Here is a 21664-nt window from a genome sequence, read left to right as displayed (position 1 = left end):
GGAAATGAATTAAACCTGGAGCTTTATCCAGGGATCCCCCTGCCCTCTCTCTCCCCAGGTGTGGCAGCCATGAAAATGTGCCACTCTGATCTCCTACAACCAATGGCCCAGCGGCAGCCCCTCTGGCCCCACCACGGCATCTGTGCCAAAGCCGCACTTCCAGTGGGCCGCTGACAGTCTGTGACTGAGCTCCCTGGGGGGCTGATGCAGGCCTGGTCCTGTGAGACGTGAGACTCCTCCAGGGGCCACCGGGGCTCCAGAACCTCCCGCCAGCCTGGCTGACCCTGTCTTGAAACTGGGCTGCAGACTGGGTCTCTCCCCTCCCAGTCCTTCCTTCTCCCCTCCCTTCACAATGCCAGACTTGTGCCAAGGTCTGAGGCTCTTCCTGCCTTTTCCTGCTTTCTCCCCTTTTATCCCGTAATAGCTCCTTGCATATGCAATCCTGGTGTGGCATCTGCTTCTCGGCAGACCTCAACTAACTCAAGTGGGGCCGGGAATGGTTGATAAAAATGGGGAAAAAGAAGGGAAGCTGGAGTCTGGGGACTGGCTCACCCACAACCTGGAGGGCAAAGAGGCCGCTCTCTGAGAAGTATTTGGGGCATGGATGGTCCCTGGCACAAAGTTGTGGCCCAATTCCCAGTGGCAACCTGGGAAGAAAGCCTTTGCAGGTGAGATGGCTGGAGTGTTTAAAAGGCATGGGGGAGACAGTTATTCTAAGAGCTGGGAGCCAGCTGGTCGGTCAGGTGCACGATGCCCAGCAGAGGGATGTCAGAAGACGGAGGGCCTTTAGCAGTGGAGGCTCAGCATGAAAGCCAAGGGCCACCCTCCCCTGGTCAGAGCTGGCACCTCCCTATGCTGGAAAACAATGCAGCCTCTCTCCCCACCTCTTCCTGGGTGGCCAGGCCCAGAGCTGGCCATAAACGCCAGCATCATCAGCTGGGGCTGCGCTGGGCCTGACAAGGGAGGAAGGAGTTCAGACATCTAAAAAGTGAGAAGAATTAGCCAGCAGGAGCCCGGGGAGCACCCTGAGACTGGATTCTGAGGGGTGTGGTCAACGGAGCCAGGATATAAGACTGGACAAGCAAGAACTCTTTGCTTGGGGGTCTTTTCTTGTATGTGGGATTTAATGCTGGAGGCTGAGACAAGGGGGAAGGCCTAACCTACCCTGGCAGACAGCAGAGGAAGGGATAAGGAGGCTGAGAGAGGGGGCATGCTGGCATGGAAGGATCGCACAAGTCCAAGAGGCCCGGCGGACGCCTCCATTCTGGGGACACACCTTTCGCCGAGGTCAGGAACGTGCTGGTGAGAGGGCCTCCAGCAGCTCCCGGGAGGCGCGTGGTGGCTCCCCTGGAAGGCCAGAGATGACAGCAGCAGCAGCGCCGTCACCGAGCTGGGCTCACGGCACTCATGGGAACTTGGAGCCCAAAGCCACAGAGGCCAGGGGAGACACAGCCAGGGCCCCGCTGGATTACCACGCGTCCAGGGTCCAGCAGATGAGAGGAGGGGTCGGTGGCAGAGCAGGGCAACTGCCTGGATCAGAGGAAGCGGCAGGGCTGCTTGTGCACATGTGTGGAACCAAGGGGAACCTTCTGGGCAGCCCTGTGCCACTGTGAGGTGAAGCTGCATGCAGACAAGTTGTCAACCCTGAGACGGTGTGATCGCCAAGCTCAGAAACCTCAGTAAGGAGACCTGCCTGCTGTAGCACTAGCTGAGGGGGAGGAGGACTTCGACTGGAGAGGGGAGGATGATGAGTCCAAGTTCAGCAATGTTTGTCCCACTAACTTCTCTAAGTTTCTCCTGGGGAAGATGGGCCAATGGGCACCATGGAGGAGGGAGTTGCTCCCCACACCTGTGGAGATCTGTGCCCCACAAGGGGTGGACTGTGGTGGCCAAGAAAATGCCAGCTCCGACCTCCTCTGTGGCAGTGGGGGTGACAAATGACCCCAGCCACCAGCCCTCAGGATCCTGCATCGCCTTCACGTGGCTTTTCCCTGTGGCAGGGCCCAGCAGGGGCCTCATGCAGGCCTGAGCCTCTGGGCTGTGAAACTCTTCACACCAGCAGCTTCGGCTCGAGGACGCGCCACTGGCCTGGCAAAGCTTCCCTGGAGCTGCCCTGCAGGCAGAGACACCTCCCACCCGGTCCTCCATTCCGGGCCCTTCTTGTTCGCCTCTCCCTGCCCCTTCCTGTCCCAGCCTTTGTCCTTCACAGGTGTTTCCACCAACACTCCCCTGCCCAGCTAGCCCTGCTGGGGACTGTCCTCGCTTGGTGCCAGTAGACTGGAATTAACTCGCCACATCCTCCACGAGCAAAGAACAGAAACAGAACCCCAGGGTACTTTCAGGGTTTGTTCTCTGAGTCTGTGCTGCCTGTTTGGAGAGTGTTTTCCGAGACTGCAGGGATGCTGAGCAGGTAATGCCCCAAAGAGAGGATGCCACGGCAGCCCTCAGGTCCAGAAAGGATGCGCGGGGTCGGGGGAAGAAGGCCGCTTCGTGGGCCTGCGGGGCCTGGGGCCCAGGCGGAGGCCCGGCTGTTGCCACAGAGGCCAGTGAGCAGAGCTGCCGGGGACCCAGGGCTGGGGAGAGGAGCGGGTGTGGACTGCCCTCTCCTCTGGAGGCTGTAGTGCTGCTGCCTTTAGAGGGGGCTCATGAATGTGCGGAGGCCCCTCGGCTGAGGATAACCTACTTCCCGTGGTGGCTACCCCTGATACCTCTAGGTGACGGCTATTTTTTTGATTTTTGTTTTCATTAGAGAAGATGTGGGTTTACAGACCAATCATGTGTAAAACACAGGATTCTCATATACCACCCTATTAGCACCTGGCATTGGTGTGGAATGTTTGTTACAGTTGATGAAAGCACATTTTTATAACTGTAATATTAACTATAGTCCATGGTTTAACTTAGGGCTCACTGTTGTGCAGTACCAAGGAATTTTTAAAAAATTTTTATCCTAATAACACATATACAACCTAAAATTTCCTCTTTTAACCACCTTCAAATATGAAATTCACTGCTGTTCCTTTTCATAGCTGAATAATATTCCTGCACATGTATATACCACATTTTGTTTATCCATTCATCAGCTGACAGACCTGGATTGCTTCCATCTTCTGGCAATTGTGAATAACACTGCTATGAACACTGGTGTTCAAATATCTGTCTGAGTCTCTGTTTTCAACACTTTTGGATATATACCTAGAAGAGGGAATGCTGGGTCTTAACGGTAATTCTATACTTAATTTTCTGAGCAACTCACAAATTGTCTTCTACAGCAGCTGTGCCATTTTACATTCCCACCAGCAATGAATATGTGTTCTTATTTCTCCACATCTTCTCCAACACTTGTAGTTATTTTTTAATAGTAGCCATTTTAGTGGGTGTGAAATGCTATCTCATTGTGGTTCTGATTTGCATTTCCCTAACAGCTAATGATGTTGAGTATCTCTTCACATACTTTTTGGCCATTTGTGTATCTCCTTTGGAGAAGTATCCATTCAAGTCCTTTGCCCATTTTTTTAAACTGGGTTCTTTGTCTTTTTGTTGTTGAGTTGAAGGATTTCTTTCTATATACTAGATATTAAACCCTTATTGGATATGTGGTTTCCAAACATGTTCTTCTATTGTGTAGGTTGTTGCTTTACTTTCATGATAAAGTCCTTTGAGGCACAAAAGTTTTTAATTTTGATAAGGTCCCATTTGTCTATTTCTCCTTTCGTAGCTGTGCTTTGGGTATAAAGTTCAAGAAACCACTGCCTAACACAAAGTCCTGAGGATGCTTCTCTATGTTTTCTTCTAGGTGTTTTATAGTTCTGGCTCTTATGTTTAGGTCTTTGATCCACTCTGAGTTGATTTTTGTATATGATGTGAAGTAGGGGTCAGCTATTAGATTTGGTATGTGTTTTCAGGTGCCAATATGAGTCAATTAGCTAGGTATGAAAAAATGGAAGATGCAGTTTAGTTGGTTTAGCAAACTAACCAAAATCAAGAGTAAGACAAAGGTGGGGTCTGGGTTCAGTTGCCGGACCAGAGTGAGGAACAGCTTTCCATGGGGAGCAGGCAAGGGGGCCCCAAAGCTAGAGCCAGGCAGCTGCTGAGGACAGCCACACCCAGTGACTCTGAGGGACTTCACAGTTTGTGCCGCACACCACACCCATCCTCTATTCTGCTCTCCCCACAACCCTGCACTGCATTACATCTGCATTTCCCAAACGCATCCATGGCATCACGTGGTCCACAGATGGACTACCATGGAGAGGGAGGGAATGGCCAAACCCTGATTTACGATGACCAGCTGGAGGCTCTTTCCAGCAGACTGGGCTGCCTGTCCACCCATCCCAGGGTCTGTGGGTGCTGGAAATCCTCTCCCAGGGTTTTAGAGGGAGAGCTTCTAGGGCAGACCTCCTAGAAGAGGGAGAGTCAGAATTTCCTCTGGTTTTCAGTTGTGGAAAGAAAGGTGCATGGTGTGAAGGCCCAAGTGCGGGCTCTGAAATCTGCTGAACCTGGGGCCGAATCCAGGCTTTGCTCTTTACCCTGGGTGACCCTAGGCTGGTTTTAACCTTGCTCTCAGTCTTGTTTTGTCTCTTTGTCTTAATTTATAGAATGGTGAAAATAATACAGCCTCTCTGAATCTCAGTCTTGTTTTGTTATCTGTAAAATGGTGGAGATAATATCTGTCTCAAATGGTTTTAGACCTAGAAGTAACCTGGGTAACCCACAGGCCCAGTGCTGGTGAGTTGTAGGGATTTGATAGGTGGTCACTTCTAGTACTATTATGCCACATGGTTAAAAAGCTCTAGAGGTCATGAACAAAGTGTAGCCTTGTTCTCAAATTTAGCTTCGGCAAGTTAGTCTGACATACTTAATGCTCTTCATAATTATTACTATACCTCATAGTAATCAGGCAAAAATGGTCGCACTTGATGTAAATGACTGTAATTAGCACTATACGTACAGAGTTAAACCACATTTCACAGCCTCTCTCTGTCATGTATTAGTTCTTCGGGATTCACAAACTATCCAAGGAAATAGTTTTCCCTGATGTTATGTGCAGTTCAAGCATCATAATCCCCTAACAAATGAAAAGACAAAGGCTGGAAAGAGATTTGACAACCCAATATCCAGGGTCCTTCCCCAAAAGGACTAAATTACACCCTCTCCCTTCTTTTCCTTCATCAAGCATCATTTGCCAGGTACTGGATGGACTAGGCACAAGGGGCAGTGAAATGAGCAAAACTAGACCCTGACCTTAAAAGGTAGCCAGCAAGTAAACCAATGCTTGAAATGGCTGTGATGTGTGCTGAAACAAGACCAGACATGTGGTACAGGACCGTGGAGAAGGTACAGCCTTTGTGATGGCTGTTACAATCCTCAAATCCTCCTCTCACACTGTTTACTCTGATAATATGCTAGGAGGTGGGGATTAGGCCAAGAGATAGAGCTGTCCTCTTCAAAGTCAAGGTAAGTTGTTGCTACTGGACATCTAAACTGTCAGGACACGAATGAAATACACACTTAATGAAAGTGATGCCAACCTTTCTTCCAAAGAGTAGAGAGTTAGGCTGAAATTGGAGTCCCTGAACACCCCTGGGTCTACAGATCTGTTTCTCCTGCCACAATCTGTGTGCTGGAGCTGCCATCCACCACCCCCAGCAAGTGCCAGCCCAGGCGAGCAGTGTGGCAATGCATGGAGGGAAGCAGGAGTGGCATGCCAAGCAGCATATGGCTTATGTTTCTTGCCACCTCCCCAGGGATGCTCTCCCCTGCCACCTAGGGACGTGCTCAATTGTCCTCTCAGTCCCTGGATCACGGAGAAGTCCGGCCTTACTTCTCTGCTGAGTTAAGCATTAAGAGGAGCTGCGACGGTGGCCTTGGATACCAAGTGCTAGAAACCCTGTAACAGTCTTGTCTAAATGCCATCCAACAGGAGGAATGATGTGTTGAAGGATGTGTGGTCAACCTTTCCTAAATGGTCAGTTTGGTGGGAATGGAGGACACACAATAGTTTATTCTGGCATTTTCCTAAAGATAAATTACAAAGCATAATAACGTCTTGTAATTACTCAGATGTAGGTTAGGTCCTGTGGGCACCCAGCGGCCCACCTTCCACCTATGACAGAGCCAGAGTTCTGTACAGGAACTTCTCTCCTGGGAGTGCTGGACACCAGCAGTCCCACTGGCGTGTGCCCATTCAATTCCCTCCACTGGATAAACTGGGACAGCCTGGATATTTAAATAGGCTGGGACTGCCCTTGTTGGTGACCGGGGTTTCCACGAGTAGCTACTTGGGACAATAATTGTCTCTCATCTTTTCTCTTCCCAGAGTAAAACGTGATAATGTTGACTCTGCCTCACGGGGCTGTGGCAAGTCACCCTGAGCAAGTTACCAAGTTCTCCAGGCCTCACCTTCTGCACAGATGGCAATAATACCACGCGACAGGACTGCCCGGCTCTTCAGGGTGCTGTGAGGATCAAATGGGGTGACAGGGGGACATCCCGAGCGCTGTGCCTCACACCCAGTAGGTGCTTAGTGGAGGCTGCCTCCTCCTCCTCCTCCTCAGGGAATGGTCCCTGGGCCTCACTCACCCCCCTACATTCACCAGCTCACGGACAAGAAAGTGCCCAGTCAAGGAGGCAGTCTGATGAACAGAGACGTCAACAAGACGAAACCCCCAACTGTAAAGTTCACGAGGTGGGCTAGCACAACAGAACCTCTGAATGTCATGTATCGTCAGATATTGATCACAGAACTGCAACAAAAGGCGAAGCCACACAGCAAATTGAATTAGCAGCCACATGATATGAGACCATGAGATCAGAGACCAGACATTGGATCTAGAGGAAACCTGGAACCAGGAAAGGAAGGGTTGATTTTGGAAGTAATTTGAGTCCACCACCCTGCTCCCGTATACGCATTTCAAGTCCTATAGTCAGGGGGAAGGCAGATTTTACAGGAAAAACACATCTGTGCCTGGTATTTTCTAGTACAGTTGCAAAAAGTGTGATTCCCTACCTGACAGGGTCTTTGTAAGGGACGCCCAGTGTAGGAAGTCCCCAGGCGCTATGTCTGCGAGGCATGGTAAAGTGATACCCTTTCTCAGTGTGTGGCTTACTTGTTGCTGTCCCGGTACTCGTAGACATGACATCCTTGAGGCAATCCAGTCTCATGGTCCAGAGTGAACGCAAGCTTTAGCTGAATAAAGAGAAGATAAAAATGAGTAAATTTTAGGCAGAATGCTCTATTCATTCTGAGTATTGAAATGAAAAAAAAAAAATCAAGTGAAATCACACTCTTTCCAGCTGATGTACTATGGAGAGCCCCTCCCCCTCCAGGGATGCTGTCGTCACAGACTGTTGCTAGACCCCACTTACTCAGGCAGCTCCCAACCAACACTCACTAGGCACTTTGTGCCAGACACTGAGCCAGGTGGTGGGGAAAGAACAGTGTCTGGTCAAGGAGACAGACATCAGTCAAATAATCACACCAATGTATATGTGAGATACATACATATATAAATTTCAAATTAAAGTAAGTTCTCTGAAGGTGGAAAAAAACCCCACGTTTCTATAAAAACAAACAAACTCATGCTTCTATAAAGGTGAATAACCTGACCTTTGCTGGCAATCGGGGAAAGTTTACCCGAATCTGAAGGAGGAAGAGGTGACCTAGACTGTGGGGAAGGGGCGTGGGGGGAGGAAAGGGGGAGCCCCCTGATAGCACAGTGCGTTCGGGGGCCTGGTGCTAAGGGTGAAGCACCCCAGGAGTGAAGGGCGGCTGGTGGAGCCGGGGCCCTGCAGAGGCAGGGAGCGTGATGGGTGGTGACGCTGGAGAGAAAGGCCAGGGCAGACATGCAGGACCTTCTTGGCCATGTTCAGATTTTGGCCTTTATCTTAACAGCAAAGGAAAGCCCAGGACCTGTTGCGGGGAACGGGGCGAGTGGCAGGATGAGGGTTATGCTTTAGAAAGATCCCTCTGGCTGCTGGGGAGAGAAGAGACTGGAGGAGAGAGAGGGGCAGTGGGGGCCTGTGGGAGGCTGAGTAGTCCAGAGCAGGTGAGCGGTGACAGTGGCTGCAGCTAGAGGCTGGCAGGTGAGATGGAGAGAAGTGGACAGCTGGAGATGCAGTTTAGAAGTAGAATTGACAGAATATGCTGATGGACTCATTGCTGGGAAGTGGAGAGGAGAGAAAGGAAGAAATCAGGGATGGTTCAAGTTTTGGGATTTGAACAACCAGAAAAGTGGTGGTTCCATTTGCTAATGGGGGAAAGTCTCTGGGTAGGGATGGGGTAGGGAGTAAAAAGTTTGGTTTTGGCCATGTTTACTTTGAGGTACCCATTAGCTTTCTTTGACTTGGGAAGCTCAGGAACAAGAACTCTGAAGTCCCGGTCTCCTGGATTCTGGAGGGGAGAGCTCAGGTGAGTGCAGAACTCAGTGTGTGTCACTGGGGACGTGGAGCTCAGAGAGGTTCTGCTCTAGCCGAGCTGAGCTGGCTACGGCAGTTTCAACAATTCCAAATGCGGAGCCAATGACTGTATTTACAAATTCACTGTATTTCTAAATCACCAGGGAAATTTTAACTAAAATTAATGGCACATTAGAAGGATACACTATTATAACACTATTACAACTTTTTTCTTTTAACTGCAAGGCTGTTAACACAGCCAACATCATTAGATGCTGGATGAATTTTCTCTTCCTTAGAGGGAAACAGGCTCGTAGGAACAACTGTCCTCCTACTGACCCAGAGGAAAATACAAAACCAGAAACAAGACCTTCGTCACCATCACAGAGCCTGGCACTTCAACTCAAAGGCATGTTTCCCCAGGAGACCATTGCTCGCATCTTTCTAGCCCTCTCTTTCAGTCAAGCAAAAAACAATTATTATTATTATTCTAAATCTCTTCATTACAACTCTCTTCTCTTTGCTTTCCTCTTTGGGACTATGTTCATTTAGTCCATTTCAAAAATCTGCACCACTTACAAATTTTCACGTTCTTTGACTTGGTGATTCAAGCTATGGATTTGGGGCTCAGAAAAATTATTGGCAATGTAGCAGGAAAAGTTTTATTTGCAAGACTGTTCTCCCCAGTATTATTTACTGGAAAGACTCTTAAAGACCAGAAGTAGCAAGAAGGTTAAATGAACTACACTAGAGTCACATGTAGAAGAGCATGCAGTTGTTGAAATGTTTATGAAAATACTTGGGATAGCTTTAGACGAAAAAATGCAGATGCACACTTGATTACATACCATGAGAACTAGGTAAAAAAGAACAAAGACTGCAGGAAAGAAAGACTGGAAGGAAAGATATCAAAATGGCAGAAGTGGTTATCAGTAGGTGGGAGGCTATACGTGACTGCTTTACTTTCTCTGTATTTTCAACACTCTCCATGATCAGCACACGTTATTTTGATATTGGGTAAAAGGCTAATATTTTTTTTCTCCCTGCTTTTACAAACTGGTGACTCTTACTTCCTTACAGATCTTAGTCCTTCTTGGTTTCTTCTCTTGGTACCTGTTTTGACTCAGCTGGTCTTTACTGAGCATCTTCTGCCTGTCCTATTATCCGTAAGACCCAGGAGGGCAGCATTCAACCTCTCCACCAACATCTGCGTATCCTTCCTGCTCTCTTGTGACCAAATGGTCCTGGGTCTGAGAGGTGATGAGCCAGAAAGGAGGTTGGCACACAGGTGCGTAAACTTTATTCTGCCACAAATGAGAAGCTGGGGCAGGTTTCTGAGCAGAGGACAGAGCCACTCTGTTGCTCAAGTTGAGAATGGGCTAAAGCGAGAGAGCCTTGAGAAAGGGAGGCCTAAAAAGAGGCCATGGCGGTGGCCCAGACAAGAAGATGAGGACCTGGCCTAGGCTGTGCGGTGGAGAGGGAAGAGCTGGGACACAGCTAAGAGACAGGGCAGACGAGACCGGGAAGCAGGTGCCAGTGAGATCCTGAATCTGCCTTCCACCCCCCACTCTACCCGAGTCTCCCCTGACCAGCTGAACAAGGAGGATGATATAAGCTAGAGTCCTCAATCATGAAGGAAATGTGGGAAGTTTAATCCCAGGGGATTCTCCCAAAGTCAAGAAACTATGTACATACCAAGTCAACAATAAAGCAAGTGAGTAGAGGAGGTGATGGGGAGGGAGGAGAGAGGGAGCGGGCACAGGAGAGGACTCCTATGTGCTGAATGCGCAGGAGAGAGAAGGGTTGAAGACAGGAGAAACAGAACTAACCGGAGGGTCAGAGGTCTCTGAGATGGTGGATTGGGAGCACGAGCACACGCTGAAGACTCTTTCTCCATGGGAGCAGGAGGGAAATGGGCAGGGAGGCAGACGAATCTGCACATCTGGGAGGGGGGTTTGAAATGCTGCAGTCTGATTTTTGTTCTTTTCTGATAATCAGGAGGCCAAATGATCTTCAAGGAATGGAGGGATGGGTGAGTGGGTGGGGGATTGGAAACTTGAAGAAAGTGATGACATTTGAAATTGCTTCATTGGAGAAGAGGAAAAACAGTGGACAGGGAAGAGCAGGAGGCTGGCCAGCAAGCAGTAAGGGTCCATGTTCCGGTGTGCTAGAGCTGCCATTATGCAAAATACCAGAAATAGATTGGCTTTTATGAAGGGGTTTTATTAGGTTACAAATTTACAGTTCTATGGCCATAAATGTGTCCAAACTAAGGCATCAACAAGAGGATACCTTCGCTGAAGGAAGGCCAATGGAGTCTGGAACACCTCTGTCAGTTTGGAAGGCACATGACTGGCATCTACTGGTCCTTTGCTCCTGGGTTGTATTTCAAATTGGCTTTCTCCATAACGTGTCTGGGCTTTTGTTTTAGCACCTCTATCTCAGCTCCTGTGCATCCTTGCTTGTTCTCCCAGGGAGTTTCTCTCTAAGCTTCTCAGGGTCCTCTCTTAGCTTCTCTGGGGCAAAATCTGGGCTTCATCTCTTAGCTTAGCATCTCCAAATGTCCTTCTGTCTGCATCTCCAAGCGTCTCTAAGCATCAGTGTCTGTCTCCGCTCTTGAGCTCTCTTAAATACTCCAGTGAACTAATCAAAACCCACCCTGAATGGGTGGGGTCCACACCTCCATGGAAATAATTTAATCAAAGGTCTTACCCACAGTTGGGCGGGTCACATCTCCATGGAAACACTCAATCAAAAGGTTTCACCCAACAAGATTGGATTAAAAGATCATGGCTTTTCTGGGGACCACAACAATTTCAAACCCACATAGTCCCTCTGTGGCCACAGGATCTGAAGTTACCGTGGCGGCCTTCTGCCCAGTTCTGGACTTTCTTCAGCCACCTAGACCTTGGCAAGAAGGAAGTTAGATTGGTCTACAGCTGAGCATTTGCCAGTAATGTGTGAGGGAAAGGAAATGGAGCAAGGGAGTGGAGCTATGACACTGGGAGCAGTAGCTGAAGTGATGCAACAGAGAATCCAAGGGAACAGGGAGATAAAAATCAAAGGGGCCGACTGGAAGAAAACAGGTCTGGGTAACAGGTGTCTTTATAAGGAGCTAATAGTTATTGAGCACTTCCACTGTCCCAAATTTCTTTCATGTATGATCTTAAGTAATCCTCACAACAGCCCTGCAAGCCCTGAAACCTTACATTACAGAGGAAGTTAAAATATTCAGCCTGAATTAGCAAGTAGGTGGCAGAATGAAGCATGGTCCCTGCTGCTAACCCCTGGGCTCGCCTGGCCTCCCAGGTGTTCCGATGTCAAGGAGAGGAGTTGTGGGGGTCACTAGGTGGGGCAGCTGGAGGAACTGCAGGCCGTGGTCGGAGGGTTGGCTGTGTCTGACCTTAGAGGCGGAACGATCACAAGACCTAAGGAGGAGCCAAGGAATGGAGTGTTGGGAGTGGGTGGGCAGGTTCTCCAAGAGGCATGAGATCACCCAGGATTATGATATGCTCTTCTCAGACATACCAACCCACAAAATATGTCCCTACAAGTGTGCGCGTGTGTGGAGGGGCCTACCATGTACAAGTTGTACTACATTAACGAAAGAATCCTACTGGTCCCTGTAGCAGACCTGAACACACATCCAGCAGTTATTTCCTCCTTCCTAATGCCATCTGAATTTCACAGAGCTGCTTCTCTCCCCCGGTCCAGAGACTCCAGGGGGAAGTAGAGCCAACCTTCAGCTCCCCCATAATCATCTCATATGCCTGTCAGTAACTGATTAGGAACTCTTCTGGTTTGCTAATGCTGCCAGAATGCAAAATATCAGAAATGGATTGGCTTTTATAAAGCGGGTTTATCTGGTTACACAGTTAAAGTCTTAAGGCCGTAAAGTATCCAAGGTAACACATAAACAATTGGATGCCTTCACTGGAGGATGGCCAATGGTGTCTGGAAAACCTCTGTTAGCTGGGAAGGCATGTGGCTGGCATCTGCTCCAAGTTCTGGTTTCAAAACGGCTTTCTACTAGGATGTTCCTCTCTAGGCTACAGCTCCTCTTCAAAATGTCACTCTCAGTTGCTCTCCAAAATGTCACTCTTAGCTGCTCTTGGGGCAGTTGTCCTCTCTTAGCTTCTCTGAGGCAAGAGTCTGCTTTCAACAGCCGTCTTCAGACTGTCTCATCTGTAGCTACTCTCTCAGCTTCTGTGCATTCTTCAGTGTCCCTCTTGGCTGTAGCAAGCTCACTCCTTCTGTCTGAGCTTTTATAAGGGCTCCAGTGAACTAATCAAGGCCCACACTGAATGGGCGGGGCCATGCCTCCATGGAAATTATCTAATCAGAGTTATCACCTACAGCTGGGTGGGTCGCATCTCCATGGAAACACTCAATCAAAGAACTACAATCTAATCAACACTAATATGTCTGCCCACACAAGACTGCATCAAAGAACATGGTGTTTTGGGGGACATAATACATCCAAACCAGCACAGGTGTGGCATTTCCTGGCCCTCGGAGCAGACACCAGCCACGTGCCTTCCCAGCTAACAGAGGTTTTCCAGATGCCACTGGCCATCCTCTAGTGATGGTACTCGATTGTTGATGTGTTACCTTGGACACTTTATGGCCTTAAGACTGTAACTGTGTAAACAAATAAACCCCCTTTATAAAAGACAATCCATTTCTGGTGTTTTGCATCCTGGCAGCACTAGCAAACTAGAACAGCCCGTGACCAACCAAGGATGACTGCTCCTGGATGTGAGGTCGAGTACGGTAGCAGCCTGTGTGCTCCTGGTCTGAGAACCAAGCCAACTCAGCAAAGCAGCAGAATCCAAGGACCTGCCAAAGAGCAGGGTCAGAGCTGCGCCTGGTGTCCTGCTTTCTGGGCCGGCACCGTGCTTTGGTAGTTCTTCATCTTTCTCTTCAGGATGTTGACGGAGGACATGTCTGCCCATTCCCTTGGCTCTGCTCTCTCTCACCAACTCTCCACCACACAGTTGAGTTCTCTTTCTAAGACGCGTCCCTCTTTAAGCATCTCTGATGGCTTCCTGCAGTCTATATGCTAAAGACACGTAAAGGAATTAGGCACAGCCTGGGCTCGCTGGTGGCTGGCTGCTCCGCGAACAAACCCTGACTGTACAGAGGTGTGGAGGCGGTGTGAGGAAGATGTGCTGATCAGAGAGGACCTCAGAAGCAGAGTTTTAAAGGAGGAACAGGGGTCTGCCTGGTGGGGAAGGGCACCCCACCCCCTCCTTCTAGAAAGCTTGGTGCACACCCCCTCTATTGCATAGCTCACTCCATGAGTCTGCACCATGTCAGGCACTTTCCTACTTCTGGGCCCTGCCTCATGCTGTCCCTGCTTCCAGAGGGACCCTTCCTGTATCTCCCAGCAAGATCCTACACAGCCTTTGAGCTTCTCTCTGGAACAGTGGCCCTGAACCTGCCTTACTCCCTCTTCTGGTGTGCTGTTGGCAGGCCCTCTCTCCTCAGTGAGTCCGAGGGCTTCACCAGGTACCTGGGGTACTCAGTGCCCTTATAACTGCCAACAGCAGGAGTCCAAGGGAAATCATTGAGCTGAACTGCAGAGTAGAGATTTAGAGCATCTTGTTTACCCAATAACAGCCAATCATTCCCGTCATTTAAGTGACAGACCTAGAATCAAGCCCCAGGCAGGCTTCTGTGCCCCCTGGCACAATTTCATTCTGGTTGAATAAATCTGTCGTCACCCAATTTCATCTCTGAGCTCTTTATTCCTCTTCTCACTTCAGCCTGCCCTCCTCCATAACTGATGACAAGTGGGGCTCAAACACTCAGCGTTCAGATTCTCCCATCTCATCAATTGCCAAAGAGGCACAGAGTCCTTTACTTGTCGATACTGAGTGCTTCCCACGTGGTGGGCATTGCCAGGAGACCACCGAGTCTCTCGGCTGTGGTCTGTCTGGCGCGTAGGTTCAGCTCGGAGAGTCAGCCTGCAGGGACGGTGGCCACTGTGAGCCTCCCCAAGTCCTGTCTTTGCATTTCCAGAGGCAGTTGCCACACCAAGCAGAAGCACCTGCACTAGCTCAACCTCCGCTCTGGGAAATGGGCTTCCCTGGGTGGACAGTTTCCAACTGGAAAACATTCCTGGTATTGGGTGAAGAGGGAAGAAAACAAAGGGCCCGAGGGGCAGTACCAAGGCCACCGACAGGCCTCCACCAGCAGAGGAAGGAGGCTTCTAAGTGAGTCTGGTGGGAGGCAAGGTTTCATCCAGACGAAGGAAGGGTCAGTCTCCCCTCAGCAGAAATGAAAGAGCCTTCTGCTTTCAGGGACCCAGGCAGAGAGGTCGCAGAAGGGGTTACAGACCCCTTCTGACCCAGGCCTTCTGCTTCAGGGGTGGGCCCTGGAGAAACCAGGACCCTTGGGAGAGGAGAGTCACTCCCTGTGCTCTGTGGGAATGCTGGGTGCCGGCCCTAAGTGGTTTGTTGGCTGTCTGCGCTCTCTGGGTGGGGTGGTCTTCCCAGCAGATGGCAACAGGTGAGCAACAAGACTGATTCAGGACTTTCCAGTGAACCTTAGTGATCTCCCCTCCCTTACCCCATTCCTACAGGAAGAATGATTGTCCCAGGCTAAGCAAGGGGAGTCCTTGAAGTCACTTAACGGAGCTATTAAAAGAGACGTGACCTTACTTTATATTCCCGCCCAGTGAAGCGAAGTGGCCAGGTTACATTCACAAGAACAACCAAAAAAGAGTGATGGGACAGGAAAGGTGGCTAAGCATGTGGGCCAGATGTCCTCTTGGCCCAGTGAGCACACTGGTCTTTGATTTGCTCAGATGCAGAGTTGGCATTCCCAAGCAGCCCCGTTCTGGAGAACAGATGCACAGGCCACTTGGCATGAAACTGCGTCAGCTGAGGAAGACACCACCTCAGAGATTCTGGCGCTTCTGGAAACCAAAGTTTCTCCCCAGCCTGACCTTGGAGGGGCAAGAGATGAGTTAAGAAGTTTCAGGGGGCCAGGCCTTGTCCGCAGTAGATGCAAGATGACTGCTCACAGGCAGCCAGGTCTCCTCTCTGATGGTTTCATGACAGGCCTTGGAGCCACAGAAGGACAGAGAAGTTCTCTGCAGGCTGCCTCAGAGAGTGAGCAGGGTACCTGGGGGCCCAGCATGGAGCTCCCCTCGCAGGGGTGCAACGTGAGGGGTGGGTGGAGAAAGTGGAGTGTGAGTGCCTTGGCCGGCACTGCTCTAGTTCAAACCAGCATGGGTTCCTGGGGAGGCCCGGGAGCTGGCTTCAGTCTGCCAGCTATTAGGACCATGGTTCAAACGCGGGTCAAGGAGCAGCCTGGGGAGCCTCCCAGCCTCTGCAGGCTGGACTCTTCCCCTCGCAGCCCACTGGGTCTTGCAGGATGTCCAACTCTTTCTCAAGCCGAAAGTGGTAAAGCCCATCGCGGTTCGTGGTTCCAACATTCCAGGTATGCCATTTGTGGCATTCTTAAAAAGAACAGAGGAGTGACTTCTACCTGAAGCCTTGGTTTTGTAATTGAAAAATCTTATTAGAAGGAAATCTTCAAATTCTCAGAGGTGAATGTCGGTTTTTCTTCATTAGTTTTCATTGTTTGGTTTGGATTTCCTAAGCATTATTTCTTTTTTTTCCATCTCCTTTTTGCTTTCTTTTATAAGACAAAGATGCGGTGGACTTTGCTTTGACTTGGTTAACAACGATTCTATGGCAATGTATTAAATTTCTTTCTCCTAAGTCCACTGAAGTCTTTTTGGACTTGGAGAGAGCTTTTTAAGAAAGAACTTGCTCATTCAGCAGGATTTTCCTCCCCACCCCAAGCTCTGGTTCTGACCTGGAAAAAATAAGAGTAAGAAAGAGCAAGAGAATATTGCAGTCCTGATGCTCAACTTCACAAACCACAAAAAAGAATCTTGCTCCAGTAACGTAATCATGGAGCTTTCTGGCACCTTGGTCTTTCAAGAAAAATACATCCACCTCCTGGCATTGGGACCCATCAAACTAAATCTTGTTCAGCACGGAGCCCCCATCCGTTAGTGTTGGAAAGCCTCTGGCGCGGCTGGCTGCTCCCACTGGATGACGCCTCCCTGCAGGGCCGTCTCTAAACCCCACAGCTGTGTTTTCACTTAAGGCCACTTCTCCTGACTCCACTGCACCTTGTTCCAGAGGCTCGTTCTATTCTCATTGAGGTCAGAAATGACAGGACAAGGATTCGTCAATGCTGAGGATTTACTTGCTCAGAAGAGAAAATGTCTCTAACACCACGGTCAATCCATAGGAAAAGCTGCTCCTTGGTCAGTAGCCTAAGTGGTCGGGCTTGTTGCTTCATCCTAAGTTTGCCTCAGCCAACGAGCCCGCTCCAGAAGAAAAGAGCTTGGCAGCAGCTCCCCTGTCCCCCCCGGCAGACCTCCTCCTCTTCTGAGGGTTACTTTGTGGCTGGCCAGCAAGACCAGGGAAGTGGAGCCGCGTTCATCACTGCCCCACGCGACCTCCTGCCTGGCTGTACTCCTGGGGGAGGCCAGCAAAGAGAGCTCGTTCCCCATCCTAGGGCTCATTTTGCAGAACAGGAGGTCCCTAGGGCCAGCTGTCCTGATCAGGCCTTCCCTGGTCATGGGCTCGCTTTTTGGGCTCAAGTTCCTGAGCAACAGGACAACAGTGAACGCAAAGCTCAATGAGCTTTTGTGTCACGTGCAGCCAGATGCTTCTCTTCCTCCCAAAGCTGGAATGGTTTTGAGGATTTTCTTGCCAAAAAGGGTGGCTGCATTGGAACATTACCAGATCAAAACCCCCTCTGTCATACGTAGGGCTCAAAGTTCTGGGCCTCCAGCAATCCTTGTTTAGGGACTAGAGGCACCCAGACCAGATTTCAGGGGAAAGTGTCAGCTCTGACCATGGGAATGGCTGTGGTCCCTCCAGATGCATGGAGGTCATTGCACAACTCGGGGAGAGATCATCTAGGTTCCTTTGCTTTTAGAATACATCAGAACTTGCAGTCCTGCCCAAGCAGGAGAGAGTACCATCTTGTAGTCCTGGTCGGAGTCTCTGTTAGGCACAGCTTCTAGGACCCACTCAGCAAAGAGAGGGAAATGTGCGTGGTCTAAGTGACGGCTCTCCACTCATGCAGGGAGATGCTCTAAGCTTTATCCTTGAATCAAATTTGGTTACAAGAAGAGTTATAGCTGTAGATGGTAACTGCTTACTCACTAGCATACCTGCCTTCCTCAAGCTGGGTTTTAATGATATCTCAATTGGCATCAAAGTTTGTTTTAAGAAATAGCTTTATAAAATCTCTTTCTTTCTTTGCTGTAAAAGCTGTCCACCATAAAGCCATATGGACTACACTCCCCTTTCTCCAGTGTATGGATGAATGAGTTAGAAAAATGGGAGCGCAAAAAAAAAAAAAAAGGCACCCAGTGTTTCTTTTTACTTTAACTGTTCTTTTTCACTTTAATTTTTATTCTTATTATTTTTGTGTGTGTGGTAATGAAAATGTTCAAAAATTAATTTTGGTGATGAACACACAACTATATTATGGTACTGTGAACAACTGAATGTACACTTTGTATGACTGCATGGTATGTGAATATATTTCAATAAAACTGAATTAAAAAAAAAAAAAGCTGTCTACCATAATGCTAACGTTAAGTGCTCAATATAAAGCCTCATGAGAGAACTGCTTTTAGTGCTAGGAAAAAAATCTCTCTTGAGTTTCATTGAAGTTTGTTATAAAAATAACCTGATAAAATCTCTCCCTGCCCAAAGCAGGACTACTTCTGCCTTTCTGATACTGAAATCAGAAAAATATGACGCCTGGTTACAGAGACTGAGCTCACCCTGCAGACTGCTCAGCACTTCTGCCTCCCTTGCTTGGTTCTGATTTTCTGTCTTTATTTCTATTGTACTCATCTCTTCGTTTACTTCCTTTGTTGTAAGTCTTCTCAAGTCCTTTTGGAAACAGACAAAGTTCTTCAAAATACAAGCCAAATGTACATGAGTTTCAAGCAAGTTCAAATACAAACTGATTACAGAAAGATGATGATGGTAGGCATTTGGTTCATGAAAGGAAAAAAAAGGGACATTACCATACAACCTCAGAGCCAGTGATCAAGTTGGCTCTATTCTTGAAAAAACAAAAGAGAACAGAATGATCTTCCAGGGAATTGGCCTCAGTTTCCAGGGACTTGAGGAGTCGGGGAGTTATATAAGCCCAAGCTGGGAGCCAGCAGGCCTGGCCTTGTCTCTTTTCTCTCCTGGACTTGGGGATGGCAGTGGGTTCTGCTGGCCTTGGCCTTTCCACCTGTCAGAAGGAGCAGAGCTCCTCTATGGTCTTCCTTGTGGTTTGTTTTATGAATGAATGGGGAATATCTCATAGGTTATTGGAAGGAGTCACCAGAACAGGCCACTGCTATATCTGTTCGAGGAGAAGCCCTGAGGATTTCAGGAGAACAAGTGCTCACATATTTCGATGTTTTAGTGAGAAGGGGCAGTGAAGAATCCTCCTGCATAACGCTGAGTCTTTTGTAGGCAAGAGCAGCTGTTAAAATTCATGCTAATTTTGCTTCATTCCACCCAGGTAAGGCCAGGTGTCCTCCGGCACACAATGCCCATCTCAGGTCCTTTCTGGTCCTGGGGCAGCCACCCTGCCCCTCCCCTACTCACTCTGCCTTTCTCCCCCACACCTGGCTTCATCTGGTGGCAGTGGGCTTGGCAGCACCTCCTGGCAGAAGAACCCCTGTCTGCCACTACCCAGGCACAAAATGCCCACTGATCTGGCAACACCTAAAGGACTGCTCAGAATCACCTGGAAGGGACACATGTAGGAGGCCCATACCTGTGGTTATCCAAGCTTCCTGGTCCCGTCCAAGATAACTAGTGCAGTGTCTTACATAGCCTTTTTTTTTTTAATCTTCATTTTATTGAGATATATTCACATACCATGCAGTCATACAAAACAAATCGTACATTCGATTGTTCACAGTACCATTACATAGTTGTACATTCATTACCAAAATCAATCCCTGACACCTTCATTACCACACACACAAAAATAACAAGAACAATAATTAAAGTGAAAAAGAGCAATTAAAGTAAAAAAGAACACTGGGTGCCTTTGTCTGTTTGTTTGTTTCCTTCCCCTATTTTTCTACTCATCCATCCATAGGCTAGACAAAGGGGATTGTGGTCCTTATGGCTTTCCCAATCCCATTGTCACCCCTCATAAGCTACATTTTTATACAATTGACTTCAAGATTCATGGGTTCTGGGTTGTAGTTTGATAGTTTCAGGTATCCACCACCAGCTACCCCAATTCATTAGAACCTAAAAAGGGTTGTCTATATTGTGCGTAAGAGTGCCCACCAGAGTGACCTCTCGGCTCCTTGCGGAATCTCTCTGCCACTGAAGTTTATTTCATTTCCTTTGACATCCCCCTTTTGGTCAAGAAGCTTACATAGCCTTTTTCTTTACAGAACAACTCTTCAGTCTAATAGATGTTATTCTAACTATGGTAAACAAAAGAAGCTCTGAACATATGGGTGTCATGAAGTTCCAAAGAGGAGGAGATTTACAGCTACAATGAAAGGCAAAACCAAAAAAAAAAAAAAAAAAAAAGAAAAACAAAAAAGGTGAGTGGAGGGTATTAGGAAAGGCCAGAATCATGCAGAAGGAAAATGTTCTATTTTCCTTGTTAACCATGAAAAATCAGCTTTGGTAACAGAGAATCTTTGGATAATCTCACGTTGAAAATCATTTAAGAAACTAGACAAAATGTTAAATGTTAAAAAAAATTTACAATAATCTTAGGGGAATATTTTCATTAAGCAGAAACTTAATTTCCTTTGACCTCTGTGCCCTCTGTATAATCTCTCTAGGGGCTCCAGGCCAGAAGCTTAGGGGACAGTGTACAGGCTCAAAGTCTGCAAAGACCTCAAGGAATTTCTAGGCTAACTTTCTGCTTCTCAGACCAGACGAGATCCTTCTTTAGCATTCCTAAGAGATGCCTGCTGTTTACTTCAACCCTCCCACCTGAGTCAGAGGTCTTACTACATCACGGAGGCACTCGCTTTACTTCTGAGCAATTCTTTCTATAAATCACAACCAACACCGGGAAGCGGCACGGCATGGAAGTAAAGGTCACAGGCTTCAGTCTGTCTGGTTTCGAATTCTGGCTTTGCTTCCTATTAGCTGTGTGACCATGGGCAAGTTCCTTTACTTCTTTGTACCTCAGTTTCCTCCTTTATAAAACAATTGCATAGGGTGAAAATTAAATGAGGAAACGCACTCATTTGCCTGGCTGTAGCAAATGCTCAATAAATGCTAGCAATTATTATTATTATGTTATGAAAGTATTCTTTCTAATGATTTGAGATCCAGATTTAAAAGACGATACATTGGAACAAGCCAATGGGGACTCTATAACCTGAGAAATCTCCATAATAGCAGAATTCAATTTCTTAACTTGAGCAGTATTTGGGGAGCCACTTCTACATCTGCAGGACCGTCCTGGGGATGAAGCAGGAGGACACAATGCTTTGAAGCTCCCCTTGTTGGCTTCTTGTGGCCAGCAGCCCCACTGGCACTTCCAGGGCTCCTGGGCAGCCTTGCTGATACAGGTCTTCCATCACAGGCAGCCCGGTTTTATTATTCCTTGGTGGAGAGACAATCCACCAACAGCTGAAGCAGCAGTTGGGGAGACCAGATGCCCCCAGATGAGCTCTCTACTCCAAAGAAAAGCTTCAAAGGCCCAGCCAGGTTGGCAGATGTGCCTTGACATGGAGGCAGCCCAGCAACTTTGCACTGGCAACAACTTGTTTGTTAATCTCTGCTGGGAAGGAAAGAGGCCACAAGGACCTGCTAGAGCATGGCAGAGGGCTGGCTTTTGACAGTCTGGATGCAAGAAAATTCCATCTATCATGGTCTGAGTCTTCTCTTTTATTCTCAAGTTGAAACATGTCCCCCTCACTGTATTTGTTGAACTGTCATACCTTCCCAACCAGATTGTAAGCTGCAGTAAAGAAATCTCAGTTGGCTATTCTCTGTGGTCCCCATAATGCCTAGTATAATAAGCCTCTATTAAATAAATGATTTCCAGGAATCAGGGCCCTGTAACCTGCAACAAGCAGTAGGCATAACAGGCTCCATATTCAACCACACACCGAGCCAAGAATTTGATGTTTTTAGGTACTATTACTCCCATTTTAAAGGTGAAGAAACTGAGGTTTAGAGAGGTTAAGAAACTTGCCTGCTTAAGGTCAGACAATACATAATTTAAC

General features: G+C 48.2%; 1 protein-coding gene across 5 annotated transcripts in view; it reads right to left on the bottom strand.

Annotated features, from left to right (window-relative positions):
- The window catches only part of DIS3L2 (DIS3 like 3'-5' exoribonuclease 2), a 483331-nt gene that overhangs the window by 33959 nt on the left and 427708 nt on the right, over positions 1 to 21664 (bottom strand). For all 5 annotated transcript variants that reach the window (XM_037848473.1, XM_037848472.1, XM_037848477.1 and 2 more), the window contains exon 14: positions 7110 to 7189. In XM_037848473.1, coding sequence (XP_037704401.1) covers positions 7110 to 7189 — 80 coding nt within the window. The remainder of the gene's footprint in view (positions 1 to 7109; positions 7190 to 21664) is intronic.

Source organism: Choloepus didactylus, chromosome 9, assembly GCF_015220235.1.
Source record: "Choloepus didactylus isolate mChoDid1 chromosome 9, mChoDid1.pri, whole genome shotgun sequence".
NCBI classification, from domain to species: Eukaryota; Metazoa; Chordata; class Mammalia; order Pilosa; family Megalonychidae; genus Choloepus; species Choloepus didactylus.
The sequence above is the reverse complement of the archived record's forward strand: the minus strand, read 5'-3'. Positions and strand labels throughout refer to the sequence as shown.